Raw genomic sequence first — 14,753 nt, forward strand, 5'->3', positions numbered from 1 at the left:
ACTGTAGAGGACGGTAGCACTCGCAGAGTAGCTGGTCTCTTCTTGTCTTTTGTTTGGTCAGTGGGTGGGGTTACGATATGTCGCGCGTGACTTGTTGCAATATCTTACGTATTGATTACGTACACACCTGTGAGACAACACAATGCAATTTTCCGAAAAGATAAACAAGGGAAACGACATAAACACTGTAGTCCGGTTACTAACCTGTCGCGCCTGGTAGTACTCCCTGAGCAGCTGGTCTCGCTGGATGATGGCCTCGGTGCGCTCCTTGCGGGCCACATCTCTCTCCTCGCGCACCGTCTCGATGTCCTTGCAGGCCTGGCTCAGCTCCTTCTGGGCCTCCGCCTTGTCCTTCACCTCGTAACAGTACTTCTCCAGCAGCTCGTTACGCTCGCAGATCGCCCGGTCGCGCTCCACCAGCGACGAGTTCAGCTCCTGAAGGCACGCACGTGGAAGAGTCAACATGGAAAAGAAGAGACTAAGTGACTTTGCGTGTTAGTAGTATATATCCCCACTCCGCCAGCGACGTGTTCAGCTCCTTATACAGTCTGCACATCAAAGAGTCAACATGTGAAAAATGAAAGAATAAGTGTAAGTGTTAAGAGGAAGTGTCTTCGTGTTTGTGTAAAATGTTACAGTATGGAGCTGAACTGGTATTCCCTGTACACATTTTCTTTTGGCAAATCATTACGCACACATGACAAGTGAAGCGCATAACGTGCCACACCCACGGTTACGTGGGATTCCTCCACCTGTCATTACAGAACAAAAGACCACGGCGCTGCCCTTTGTGAGGAGCTATTTGTTCCGCCCAGAGAGCTCCTAATCCTGACGCATTGACAGAGATATATATAGAAATAGAAAAAAACAAAACAGAGTGGTTGTGTGTGTGTGCCTGTGTGTGCAGAACAGAGCTGGGTGTGTTTACACGGCTATATGCAGGTTGTGCATGATTGTGCACATTGGTATACACATGTTTGTGTGTGCATGCTTGCAGATTGCAGACATTCAGGGTGTGTGTGTCTGTATACACAGTATGTAGTCTAGACACTGGTGTGCCCAGTTTGACTGTTTGTGTGTGCATGCTTGTGTGTATGTGTGTGCGTGCTTGTGTGTATGTGTGTGTGTGTGCGTGTGCGTGTGCGTGTGCGTGTGCGTGTGCGTGTGCGTGTGAGTGTGAGTGTGAGTGTGAGTGTGAGTGTGAGTGTGAGTGTGAGTGTGAGTGTGAGTGTGAGTGTGCGTGTGCGTGTGCGTGTGCGTGTGCGTGTGCGTGTGAGTGTGAGTGTGAGTGTGAGTGTGAGTGTGAGTGTGCGTGTGCGTGTGCGTGTGCGTGTGTGTGCTAGCAAGCAGGGAGGATTGGGGAAGAGCAGGGCGTGTTCCCTAGCCCAGGTCACCTGTCTGAGGGCCTCCAGCTCCTCGCTGGCCACCATCCTCTCGGAGGAGGTGTTCTTCAGCCGTGCCTGCGCCGCCTCCAGCTCCGTCTGCAGCTTCTCCCCCTCCTTGATCATCTGGGGGCATTCCAGAAAGCAGCGTTACTCTCTTACTGGCGTACTGCCAACTCAGAACAAGCTGTATATTTTGGTAATAGAGTGCCCAGTGGCTTTGTTTTAACTGCAACATATATGCCCAGGTTTCTTGTATTAGGATGTTTAAAGCTCCCACAGGCTTAACTTAGCTGGGTGTGGGTGAGTAACGAGACTAGATATTTGGAATAGGACCCCGGTGAGGACGGATCTGGCCCAACCATCAAAAGTTGAAAAAACTTTTGGCTGAGGCAACAGGCCCGATGGTCCTCAAAATGAATTTTGTGTCCACACAGGCAAAGTCAATGGGATCAGTCAATGAGTGCCAGTGTGAAGGCTAAGAACAGGTAACTAAGTGCAGCACGTATGGAGCTTTCTTGCGGTTTTGGATACTGACAGCATACCTTGCTGAACACAGAAAGCTGAGACACATTTAGAAATATGGTAAAAGGTCAGTTAGAGCAGAATTGCAGCTTTGTCCACCTCTTCTACTCCCTACATTCAATCACCTGGTCGCGCTCGCTCATAATGAGCCGGTACTCGTTGAAGACAGAGTCACGCTCTTCCTTGAACTTCTCCACGTCTTTGGCGGCCTTCAGCTGGAAGTTCTTGCAGCGCGTGACCTCCGCCTGCAGTCGCTCCATCTCCCGCTGCAGCTCCTTGTTCTGGGATGACGACTTGTTCAGCTCCTGCTGCATCGAGTCGAACCTGACGAAGAGGAATATCATGTTAAGCAATCATGGTAAAGAGAATGGTCAAGAAGATATGCACACAACTGAGGCCAGCTTCCAGTCAAGGCCACTTGTAAAATAGACACCTATTTGTAGGACGAGGCCTTTGTTGAGCTCCTACTGCATCAAGCTGAACCTGAGAAAGAGAAATATTGTGTTGTATTTCAAGAATATGTTCCTTTGGTCCTGCCCTCTGGGTCCATGTCTTGTTATAAGCTCCTGCTGCATTTGGGCAGCATTACGTTGAGCACCATTTACATTGCAGGTGCTTTCATCCAAAGCAACAGCTTTTGAGTTTTTCAGAATATGGGAGACGCATGTTGAGCATCATATGGAAGAGGATGGCAGAGGTACAAAGTCTGCAAAAGATAACGGAGTACAATCAACATCTAGTCCTGGTCACTGGTGTCAAAATATGGAGTAGATTTAAAGTAGATTTTTATCTGCTAAAAATATGGCAGTGTGTCTCTAAAGCTTGTATTGTGTAACAAAAAACTAAATCAAAAACAAAAAAACAACACAGATGTTGCATAATTGTATCCATCCATAATCTCCATAATTTATTGGACAGTAACTCAAATTCTGCATGGTTGGAGCAAGATTAGGAGGAAGACATCATGATTTCAAAAGACAAGCAGTATAATTGAGGCCAAATTAAAGTCCTGGCTACTGTCATTTGCCAATTTGCAAAAAATCAACAAAAACAGAAACAGTACAAATGTTGCATAACTCATTGAATAATAATAACTGAACATCAATCTGAGGAATTGCCATGAACAAAAAGTGAGTATATTTCTGTCACCAGTACAGAAGAGTCACAGCCTCTAGCACTGTGACATCTGCTGAGAGCTCGTTTTTTTATGCTTGGACTACTAATTGGCCATCGCAAAGCCCTAGTTTCAGCAAGACCCTGCAGGCTATCTCAACAGTGTACAATGTGTTTAGAGAACTGAATACCAGTTGATGTGCACTGAGATTGCTTCAGTGTAGCTTTCGATCCTTCTTTCAGGAAACTCAAAGCAAGTGGAAAAAACTCAAAGAATTGAAAAACCATAATAACCATGTCTATGTACGACTCAGAGCGATGAGAAGCTATGAGAATATTAACAAGTTTTAGGCTTACCAAGTCCATTGCTCATTTCTCTGGCATGATCTCTGAACTACCTTCTTCAAACACCCATGCTAAAATCCGGCAGGCTGAACCTTGATCAGTGTTTAGGGAGCCCGTCTCAGTAACTAGGACATCTGGGAGGTCTAAGTCCTTGTGAACACATTTTCTAAAAGGACAAACGATTTATAAATGGGCATTTCATTTATCTGTTCTTATTTGAGAACCCAGTTTCAAAAGGTATGTGAATTTAAAAAATGTAATAAATGATGAATTTTAAAAGAAGTGTGAAACATCAATCAGCGTGGAATATGGAATCACTAGATTGGGTCTTCACCAGGCAAACACATCTTTGTTAAAAAGTGTTTGCAACTTTCCTGTTCACAGGACAGTTTTTAAAAAATATCCACTTAAAACATGCTTTAAAAAGGCTGGAAGGCTGAAAAAATTGCAACTCAATGCATTTACAACTAGTATGCATTTACGTGTACATGGGGTCCAAGGCCAACTGATGTGACCATTCCATTCAATTCCGCTCTATTGTATGCCACCTGTCTCTCTCTCTCTGTCACTTTCCACAGGGCGACTCGTCTCCTCATGGAGGTAGAGCACTGCTGCTGGTGGTAGATGGCCATTACTATACTCTTTACACCAGTGCTTCTTAACCTTTTTTTCTTAGCGCACCCCCTTAACTGTGCCGAAGACAAGCCGGGCACCCCCAACACAAACTTCTACATGTGTATGCACTAAAAAATTATAAATGAGTGATTAATTATAACGATTCTCGCTTGAGACATGAATCAATACCTGAATGACTTCAAATGGGGACCAAAACTTGTTTAATTTGGACTTAATTTGGCCTAATTATAATGTTTGCAAGTGTAATTTTGGTCACAACCTCTACACAAACAAAATTCCGTGCACCCCCTGGAATCTCTGGCGCACCCCCAGGGGGTGCCCGCACCCCAGGTTAAGAACCACTGCTCTACACTATAGCATGAGACACTTATGAACTGAGAGTGATGTTTTTAGGGAAGCTAAAAAGTTGGAGTTCTAAGACCAATTGGTATTGCTGTGACAAGTTTCTTGGTAGCAACGCATTTTGGGTGCGAGGGCCGCCTCCTGTACCTTCTCATGGAGGTGGAGCACTGCTGCTGGTAGTGGATGGCCGTGTCGCGCTGCTTCATCAGGGCGTCCATCTGCTTCTGCAGCCGTCGGCGCTCCTCCTCGCTCTGCTCCAGGCGGCCTGTGTCCGTGTTGTGGCTGGCCATCAGCTCGCCGTAGCGCTGGCTCAGGCCGTCGTACTCCTTCCTCAGCGCCTCCAGCTTGTCCATGGCCGTGTCGTACAGCTTATTCAGCACCTCTGAAGAGCCGTTCTCACGCATGACCTGCACACACACACACACAAGAGCAAGTGGGTTACAGTCAGTGGTGGAGCGACGTAATGAGACATGTAGGGAACTCGTACATGTCGTAGTGGTATTAACGACAGGTAAATACACAGCTTTATCAAAAGCACATAATGAATACAAATGAACACTGTTGTGTCACTTAAAAGATATGTAAAGGGATGGGTAATCAAGCTTCATAAGCTACAACGTAGCAGCACTTATACATGGGTTCTCAGTGTTTAGCAGCAAAATGTTATGAGGAGGGGCAAGACACTGGCAGCCAACCACGTGAGCTAATTTTTTGACCAACAGCGGTTTCCAACAATCAGAGATTGAGTTGTGTGCAGCTAGGTTCGGGCAGTCAGGTTATAAACAAAATTTAGAACCCATGTATTTGCTCCAAATATTGACAATAGCAGTCGATTCCAATCATCCCATTTCTTGAGGCAGGAAAAGGAGCTCATTAGTGAAATCACCCGCATTCCCATGTGGTGTTATATTCTAGCTTCATTATCCAGACTAGGGGTCGACCGATACAGGTTTTTTAATGGCCGATGCGATACCGATATTTTTTCCATCACCCTTGGCCGATACCCGATTTCCGATACCCGATACGCCGATGCCGATATTGTTAAAAAGTGTTAAAAAATGACAAAAATCAGTACTGTATCATTTAAAAAAAAAAAAATCCTATCCCATCACCTTTTCATCACACCATAACATGAATAACAGGAAAATAACTGTCATGTACAAAGCACACTGAGCAACTAGTTTTTCAACTTTTTCATTATAGCCTCCTAAAAAGTACATAAGGCATTAAAAATTCAAAGGACTGTGGCTTGACAGTGGTACAATAGCATAGAGCTTGCCTGTAAATTTGAAAAATGTTGGGGATGACCCCAAGATTATTATGGGTTTAAATAATGCCTATTTTTTCACCTGTATAGGTGTACTTGATTTATGGCCTTTCACAAAACAAATCAAATCAACTAACAAACAAAAGCCCAAAATAACAAACCAAAGAAATGCAAACAAAACACATAGACAAGTAAAACCATGTTCTTATTTTCATATTATAAAATACATTGCAAATAATCCCACCAGTAAAAACACCCCTGCTCAAAATGGTTTGGTCCGCCAAACGGCGGACACCCCTCTATTTTAGACAGATTGGAACATTCACTTGTTGCTGAACAAGGAAGTGGCAGCATGCCGGTGACCTGGTCAGTTAAATGTTACAGAACTGTTTTACACAGTATTTCTAACCAAATAAACTTCTATGAATTGAATAGCCAGTTTGCAAGTGATGTTTGTTACTCATTGGAGATCGCTAAACAGATGGAAGTTGATAAATGAATGACGCTACGAAATGCGCGTTTTGAATCGCGGTGGAAATGTACACTGAAACATGCTGTAAGGCACTCGTTACAACGATACACTTGGTAAGGGTTATGGCAACTGGGGGTGATAAATGACCGAACAATGAACCAGGGAAATAAAAACAGTAGGCTAGTTAACCAACGCTGGTTGGTTAAATGCTACAGAAATGGTTTACAATATTTTAATTTAGCCAGTTTGCAAGTGGTGTTTGCTACCTATTAGATGTCGCTAAAACAGATTGAAGTTGATGAATGAATGACGGTATGAAATGCGCATTTTGAAAGGCTGTGGAAATTAGACACTGAAACATATGCCGGTAGACAGTTACAACGGTAGGTAAAAGATGGTGAATGGTGGTGATTATTGACTGGACAATGAACCAGGGAATTAAAATCAGTACAGAAAATGGATGGAGCTGAAACATTCTCCCTTTAGGCCTATTACATGCACATGCCATGTCATTCAGTGTCCACATTAAAATATTATGCGTCTGAAAGTCTAACTTTGTGGCAGCCTGCAAGGCTGTTTAGTGTACTCAATGAGAGGGGGAGGGGTGACGCAGCAGCGTGCATTGCGGGTCTGCCAGGCCAGCAACACAGAGCTGCCCGTCTGTAGTCAAAATCTCGGGGTGGGCGTATCGGCCAAAACCGCCTGCGTATCGGCCGATACCGATACACTTAATAAACGCAAATATCGGCCCGATATATCGGCCGGCCGATATATCGGTCGATCCTTAATCCAGACTACCAGTAATTATAAAACAACCTTAGAGCTCTAATCCTACACTACAGTAATCAGTAAAAGCATGATGGCCCTACCCAGTTCCACCAGTGGAATCTTGGCAAACCTAGAAACTGTGTTCAAAACGTCTTCTTCTGCTCTAGTTCATTACTCAGACTCAGCAGTAGATGGCAACAATGGGCTGATGTGTCAAAAACACATAGGGCTTCAGTCTTGACTGCTCGTTAATGTTGACAAAAAGAATGTGGGTGACCACCTGTCTCACAGTGCCAAACAGCATTTTGACTGTTTGTCCTGCTTACCGCACACAGACATGACCTATATTTTCAGAATTGTATTGATTGTTAATGTCTGATTAAGAACAACCACACAAATACTCTTTCAGATTCCTATAGCCTGTTCTGTTTACTGTACATCACATGTTACTCATTTTACATGTTGAAAACAATGAACTTCAAACAAATATGTATTTTCCAATATAATTCAGATACATGTCATCATGAATTTCAACACTTCTAACAAAACTTGAAGTTAAAGAAGGCCTAGTGGGCCTATAATGGTCAGTGCTTGAATACATTTCAGGAGGAGCCGTCTATGCCTTCAAAGACCTTTTTACAAAGGTACAGGACAAACTAATGGCCCAATAGTGTGCTCTGGAAGGGCATGAGGGACAAAATGTACTTTAAAAATCCAAAGACATTATATCACAGTTTTAGGTTACCCTTCAGTGTGGGTATGATGTCCGCCCCACATTCTACGATGCAAACTATTTGTCCTACATTTGCCTTCATAAGAGGAGTTTGGCCTATACCGCATGTACCACAGTAGCCTTCCTTAGGTATCCTATGCTAAAAACTTTGTAAACGTTGTAAGGAAGCATACAGTGGGGGGTAATAAGTACTTCTTCCTTTGCTGATTTTATGGTTTTCATGTTTTCATGGGTTTGACCACTAATAGACATGATCAAGTCTATAATTTAATGGTAGGTATGCTCAGGGTAATCATTGCTGGAGATGTTCCAGAATGTGGTTGTCAGGGACCTGTCAATGTTGTATGGATTGCATAATGGATTTGAATCATGTGGATGGCGGAGGGACAGAGGCAATGTTAACACGAGTGCTATACGACAATGCTCTCTCGTCTTGTCACTTCAGACTTCCTCACAGATAAAGCGAGTTACGGGCGTGTTGAGAATAAAGATTTGTGACATTTCTGCTCCACCGTTGAATTCTTCTGACAGATCAAGACAACTGCTTGACACCGTACACGCACAAAATCCTTCGAGGGTTTCACAGAGGGGAGCCTGGCTGTGGCTAGCCTAAAACGCTCAAAACCAATAACACTGGTCTGCTGCCGCAGCCTTTAAGTCCAGCTCTGCTTAACCCATTAGTCTAATTGGCCGATCTGTGAAGAGACACATGCATCCGCTTGATCTGAAGTAAGCCCAAAGGCACCTGACTGATGTTGTCGGCGCGGCGCGTCTTGTCTCACACGAGTCGACTGGCTACTGACTGGCAGTAAGCATCTTAGTGCCCTTCGGATAAGCCAGGGTTGCTGCCCTCGCTGCCTGACCTTCTGGGGGTGAAGTGCTTAGCATGCAAGCGCTGGCCCCTGCCTGTCAGACCATGCTATAGCCCCCTGGGGAGCGGTGTGTGTGTGTGTGTGTGTGTGTGTGTGTGTGTGTGTGTGTGTGTGTGTGTGTGTGTGTGTGTGTGTGTGTGTGTGTGTGTGTGTGTGTGTGTGTGTGTGTGTGTGTGTGTGTGTCGGACGGTGTGTTTGTGTGTGTAAGACTCAGTGAGTTAGTGAGTGTGTGTAAGAATGACTTCCTGTGCGTGCGCGCGTGTGCGTCTGTGTGCGTCTGTGCGTGTGTGTGTGTGTGTGTGTTGCCTGTGACAGCATAACCAGTGCTGACAGGTCAGGAGCACAGACCCGCCACCACCTGACTTCACACAACGCATGCTTACTTCCTCCTCAGCACTAATACAACACAATCGTTCCTCAGCCTTGCCAGCATGAGGAAGAGAGGGAAGAAAGGGAAGAGAAGAAAGAAAGAGAAGAAAGGAAAGGGGGAGGGGAGAGGAGCTCAGTGATGAAAGTAAACGCAGCAGTTGACTAAAAAGCAAAGTGTAGGTTGGAGGTAAACTACTTATGCCTTTAGATGTTTTGTTTGTTGTACAACATTCAGGGAGAAAACGAGGGGAAACATCAGGGTTGAACAACATTAAGGGACTGCTCGGAATTCTGCAGAGTTGTTAGATACGTGTAGTACCGTTATACTTCTAGGTGAACTGAAGTGCACAGTTGTTATGCCATTTTCAGCTTATTCTATACTAAATTTAAAGCACTCAATGGTGGGACCAAAGAAATAGAAAAATGATACATTTGCGCAATTGGTTCTGTGTGTTAAAATATAGATGAAGGCACATATTTTTGAAACCGCAGGTTTGGTAGCTACATAAGTGGATGTGGCAACCGAAAGGCTGATGTTTATATAACACAAATAAAAAATTCTGTGGAGCAGGCAGCCCCTTAAATCTTTATGGCATCACACGCTTTGCTTTTCAAACTCAATCATCTTGTGTCTATGAAAAAAACTGCCACAATGTCATGTGCCAGCCTAGAGTCCCACACTCGTTTGGTCTGAAATACATATCTAATTCTCCAGGTACAAATATATTTACTAGGGCTGCAATTTAAGAGCGTTAATTAAATTAATTAATTACACCTCGAATTGACGCGTTATAAAAATTAATCCCGATTAATTATGAGTAGGCATACGTTCATAAAACTGCCACACGAAAAGCTCTTTCACCCAGCTTAGGTGAAACCGCTGCTCACGACGTTCAGACAGTGTTCATCAAATGCACGCATCTCTCTGTCTTGCACACTCACCCCCACATGCCAATTATGTGTGAAAACTGCTCCTTGCTTATCACATTTAAAAGGGGAGCAATTCCACATTAAAAGTAGCCTATTCATGAAGTTAGAACACGCCTTGTCTGTCTGTCTGTCTGTCTGTCAGACACACACGTGCGTAATTCTCGCTCTCCCTCTGTCATTGGACTTAATATTTTGCCGATTTCCTCGAAAACATTTCGGAAGCTCCATGTGTCCTTCTGAGACACAATGTCGTGGGGGAAATAGACACACCATGGTCATATACATAATGACTCGCGCACATGCGCACGCGCACACGCACACATTGGTGGTGAAGAGTGCCAGATCAATTCTCTATCAATTCTCTCTTTTACACATAAATGCACACGTACCCACGCACACGTGCACACCCACGCGGGACACACACACACAAACAGACAATGTAAAAAATAGTAGCCTACTAGACTTAACGCTGGAAGACTGTGTCTGTGCTAGTTTTACCTATCTGAAAGGCGTTAAGTCTATCAAATCTTTGCCCATGCTAATGGTGAAGTAGTTTGGTGAAGTGGTGTGGCTGATACAAATCTTGCAAATCTTATGCACATCTTGGCCCATGCTAGAGACGAGGTCTTTGCCCGTTAAATTTGCCATTGAATGCTTATTATAAACCAAGCTAAATGTTTAATGTATTATTATTATTATTATTATTATTATTATTATAATAATATGGCCCTACTGTGGCTCAAACAGTAGGGCACTGGGCTGCTACACTGGCGACCCGGATTTGATTCTGGCCCGGGTCATTTGCCGATCCCTCCACGTCTCTCTCTCCAGTTCACTTCCTGTCTGCTCTCACGCTATCCTGTCTGAATATAAAGGTCCAAAAAGCCAAAACCAAATAATTATATAATAATAATAATAATAATAATAATAATAATAATAATAATTACACTAAATTATATTTATTTATTTGTTTGTTTGTTTATTTATTCATGTTATCACTTCAGTGTTCAATTCAGTCAACAGGAACTGCACCTCCTGCAATGAGCATTCTTGGTGACATCATAATCGCTAGGCAACCAAAATGTTTTCATTAGAAGGATGAGCTTTAGAATTTTAGAAGAAAAGAATGTTCAAACTAGAATGTTGGCAAAATCTAGTCACTTCTCACATGAGCAAGCTGAAGACAAGTCACTTGTGATAAACCTCTGCGATTTCTGAGCGATTTCTAAGGATTTTCAATGGCTTTTTGTCCGAATACTTTCAACCAGAGTGGATCATGGATTGGGCCTGAACACTATACTCGTTCTAAGCGAGACTTTTCCCATGTCAATTCTGTTGAAGAAATGGGCATGGCCTCTCATTGGAGGCCCCAGTCTGAGCATCCATACAAATATGTGCGGGCAACACGGTTTTCTTCCAGTAAGAACATAATCTTTTATTACTTTTAATGTTGTCAATAACTTTCCCTGCATTAAATGTGATCCTAATACACACTGTATATTTGTAGGCAAGTATTGGAAGGAGTACCAAAAGGGGCAAGCCACTTCGCAGGAGCAGCAGTACCATGGTATGACCAACCTGCCAACCTCAGCACCTCAGACCCTGAGATTTGTGGGCCACTTGATTCACCCTCAGTCAAACAGTGTCAAAGGTAGCCAGCTGGCTTCGACCGGACCTGTGGTGACTCCGATGAGGAAGGACATTTCCTTTGTGGGGCCTGCTCTTCCCAGCATGAACAACCTCATCTCTACATCTGATGGCACAGCTGCTTTGCTGAGACAGCTTGGACCCCTAAAGTTTGTGGGGAATCTCAATCTGCCAGAAGTTTTTCCTGGTCAGCAGAACATCAAGCCAGCCCAGTCAGCTGCCATCATGACCCACAGAGGACTAGCAGCTCCAAGGGTCGACGTCATGTCTTCCACATCTGCAGCTCCTGCGAGCCTCTCCACTGGGGCCTTTGGTGAAGCCCCGACTCACTCTCAGACCACTGACATTCACTACAGCAGAGAGGACCTTCTAAAGATGATCAATCTCCATGGTGAAATGATGGTCAAGTACAGAGAGCTGAGGGGTAAGGCTGAGAACGTCGAAAAGCTGATGATGCAGTCAGTATGCCCTACCGAGCATCATGGAAAGACAGAGACCATCCAAGACAGGAGTTTGAAAGAAGAGGCAAACGCATTGGATGATCTCACTGGGGGTATTGTTCTTCCTGAGGATGCTATGGAGAAACTTGAGGCTATTCCTGGCATTTTGGACTTGGCAAGAGAGATGGGCTTCCTGCCTACGTGTTAAACACATTTGGATTTAATTCATATCTAAAATGTCATCATGCACTATTATTATTGTTATTTGTATTATCATCATCATCATCATCATCATCGCCACCACCACCATCATCATCATTAAATTGTATTTGTAGCCTTATTTAAGTGTCCTTTCAGTATTTCTAAGTCTTAAACTGTCTTGTCAATTGATAACATCTCACGAGAGAACACACCTGGCACACTTGACGAATAGGAATGCAATACTTATAAGTGAAATTCCACTATTGCTCAAAAAGGTAAAGGTAAACATTTGTGAATGGGCAGCATGAATTGTGGAGATAAAACACTAAAAATATTACACAGTGCACCTTTAAAAGAAATCTATAAAATAAATAGTACCAACAGTAGTAAACCAATTTACATGTTTGATCATTGTAGCTGACCACCCAGCAGATATGGCCGCAGCACCTGCTTTACACCCTCCGTGTGTACAAAATGGATAGTTTACATCATATGTAACCACGATTCAGTGAATTTGCAGTTAGCACCAAAGCCTGCCTGCTTCTCAAAATACTGACGATGACCACCAAGAGACCATTCATGAAACAAGCATTCCTTGAAATGTCCTCCCTGCACAGAGTGACTACGATGATACAAGCACTCCCCCAGCAGATGCACATACTGGAGCACTATGTGTGTGTTTACATATTCCTGCCATGCCTTCTGGTCCTCTGAGTGTTTATGTGTTTGTTTATGTGTGTGTGTGTGTGTGTGTGTGTGTGTGTGTGTGTGTTCGTGTGTGTGTGTGTTCGTCTGTGTGTGTGTTCGTCTGTGTGTGTGTGTGTGTGTGTGTGTGTGTGCGTGCGTGCGTGCGTGCGTGCGTTGTCCACCTGTTGCTGCTGCAGTCTCATATCGGCCACCTCCTTCTGGTCATCTGAGTGTTTATGTGTTTGCATGTGTGTATATGTATATATGGTGTGTGTATGTGTGTGTATATGTGTGTGTGTGTGTGTGTGTCCACATGTCCACCTGTTGCTGCTGCAGCCTCATGTCGGCCACCTCCTTCTGGTCCTCTGAGTGTTTATGTGTTTGCATGTGTGTATATGTGTGTGTATATGTGTGTGTATATGTGTGTGTATATGTGTGTGTATATGTGTGTGTATATGTGTGTGCGTGTGTCCACATGTTCACCTGTTGCTGCTGCAGCCTCATGTCGGCCACCTCCTTCTGGTCCTCTGAGTGTTTATGTGTTTGCATGTGTGTATATGTATATATGGTGTGCGTATGTGTGTGTATATGTGTGTGTATATGTGTGTGTATATGTGTGTGTATATGTGTGTGTATATGTGTGTGTATATGTGTGTGTGTGTGTGTGTGTATATGTGTGTGTGTGTGTGTGCGTGTGTCCACATGTTCACCTGTTGCTGCTGCAGCCTCATGTCGGCCACCTCCTTCTGGTCCTCTGAGTGTTTATGTGTTTGCATGTGTGTATATGTGTGTGTATATGTGTGTGTATGCGTGTGCGTATGTGTGTATATATGGTGTGTGTATGTGTGTGTATATGTGTGTGTGTGTGTGTGTGTCCACATGTCCACCTGTTGCTGCTGCAGCCTCATGTCGGCCACCTCCTTCTGGTCCTCTGAGTGTTTATGTGTTTGCATGTGTGTATATGTATATATGGTGTGTGTATGTGTGTGTATATGTGTGTGTGTGTGTGTGTGTGTGTGTGTGTGTGTGTGTGTGTGTGTGTGTGTCCACATGTCCACCTGTTGCTGCTGCAGTCTCATGTCGGCCACCTCCTTCTGGTCCTCTGAGTGTTTATGTGTTTGCATGTGTGTATATGTATATATGGTGTGTATATGGTGTGCGTATGTGTGTGTATATGTGTGTGTATATGTGTGTGTATATGTGTGTGTATATGTGTGTCCACATGTCCACCTGTTGCTGCTGCAGTCTCATGTCGGCCACCTCCTTCTGGTCATCTGAGTGTTTATGTGTTTGCATGTGTGTATATGTATATATGGTGTGCGTATGTGTGTGTATATGTGTGTGCATATGTGTGTGCGTGTGTCCACATGTTCACCTGTTGCTGCTGCAGCCTCATGTCGGCCACCTCCTTCTGGTCCTCTGAGTGCAGCCTCTTGAGCTCCTCGCAGCTCTGCTGCAGGTGGTTGTGTTCGCGCACCAGCGCCCCGTTCTCCCTCTTCACCAGCTCCAGCTCCTCCTTCAGCTGCGCCTGCTCGCTCAGCACACGACTGTGCAGCATGCTGCGTGGAGAGGGACAGACACAAAAAAAGACTCACACACGCATGCAAAAACAAGCATGCAAGGACTTGATGCAAAAAGCTAGCAGGGTCTTACCATATCCTCAGAGGGGACTCTGGACTTGCATTAATCGACAATTGATTTCAGCTGGTAGTAGTGAACTCCAATCAACTGATGTTTAGCAGTGATGGGCCACTTTGTTGCTTGCATTCATATGTGAAAAAGTGGCCCAATTTACCTGAACTGCTAAACTACACTACAATGTTCGTAGGTTTGAGGAAGCAGCCTGCACTACTGACCCCATCTCACCCTATTGAAATCATCAAATGTGGACTCTATCAAGCTAATGGCATCAATCATCTCTCAGGATCTCAAATGAGACAGCGACATGAACACCATCCTCCAAAAGCACCAGTAAAAGATTTATTTTCGATATATATAAACTGCAGCATAAATGGCCCAACTGA

The 14,753-nt window shown here is 44.2% G+C and overlaps 2 protein-coding genes across 8 annotated transcripts in view; one reads left to right on the top strand and one right to left on the bottom strand.

The window, feature by feature from the left end:
• Nucleotides 1–14,753, bottom strand: part of dlg5a (discs, large homolog 5a (Drosophila)) — an 87,484-nt gene that overhangs the window by 47,070 nt on the left and 25,661 nt on the right. For 3 of the 7 annotated variants that reach the window (XM_063191561.1, XM_063191562.1, XM_063191557.1), the window contains exons 5-9: nt 14,105–14,288; nt 4,491–4,750; nt 2,033–2,231; nt 1,395–1,508; nt 205–435 (exon numbers count right to left, since the gene is read on the bottom strand). In XM_063191561.1, coding sequence (XP_063047631.1) covers nt 205–435; nt 1,395–1,508; nt 2,033–2,231; nt 4,491–4,750; nt 14,105–14,288 — 988 coding nt within the window. Of the gene's footprint in view, nt 1–204; nt 436–1,394; nt 1,509–2,032; nt 2,232–4,490; nt 4,751–12,911; nt 12,942–13,050; nt 13,094–13,787; nt 13,818–13,959; nt 13,990–14,104; nt 14,289–14,753 lie in introns of those variants that run through there. The other 4 variants (XM_063191560.1, XM_063191558.1, XM_063191559.1 and 1 more) reach the window with 4 other exon arrangements.
• Nucleotides 10,890–12,144, top strand: LOC134441181 (uncharacterized). Its single transcript, XM_063191373.1, has 2 exons — nt 10,890–11,173; nt 11,262–12,144. The coding sequence occupies exons 1-2, from the start codon at nt 10,993–10,995 to the stop codon at nt 12,047–12,049; spliced, it is 969 nt and encodes a 322-aa protein (XP_063047443.1). The 5' UTR covers nt 10,890–10,992; the 3' UTR covers nt 12,050–12,144.

Source organism: Engraulis encrasicolus, chromosome 24, assembly GCF_034702125.1.
Source record: "Engraulis encrasicolus isolate BLACKSEA-1 chromosome 24, IST_EnEncr_1.0, whole genome shotgun sequence".
Taxonomy (NCBI): domain Eukaryota; kingdom Metazoa; phylum Chordata; class Actinopteri; order Clupeiformes; family Engraulidae; genus Engraulis; species Engraulis encrasicolus.

What these genes read in the sequence shown, in the direction of transcription:
- LOC134441181 (XM_063191373.1), top strand. Translation starts at nt 10,993, where the DNA reads ATGGCTTTTTGTCCGAATACTTTCAACCAGAGTGGATCATGGATTGGG. An exon ending in GGCAACACGGTTTTCTTCCA is followed by an intron (nt 11,174 to 11,261) that starts GTAAGAACATAA and finishes GTATATTTGTAG; the next exon opens with GCAAGTATTGGAAGGAGTAC.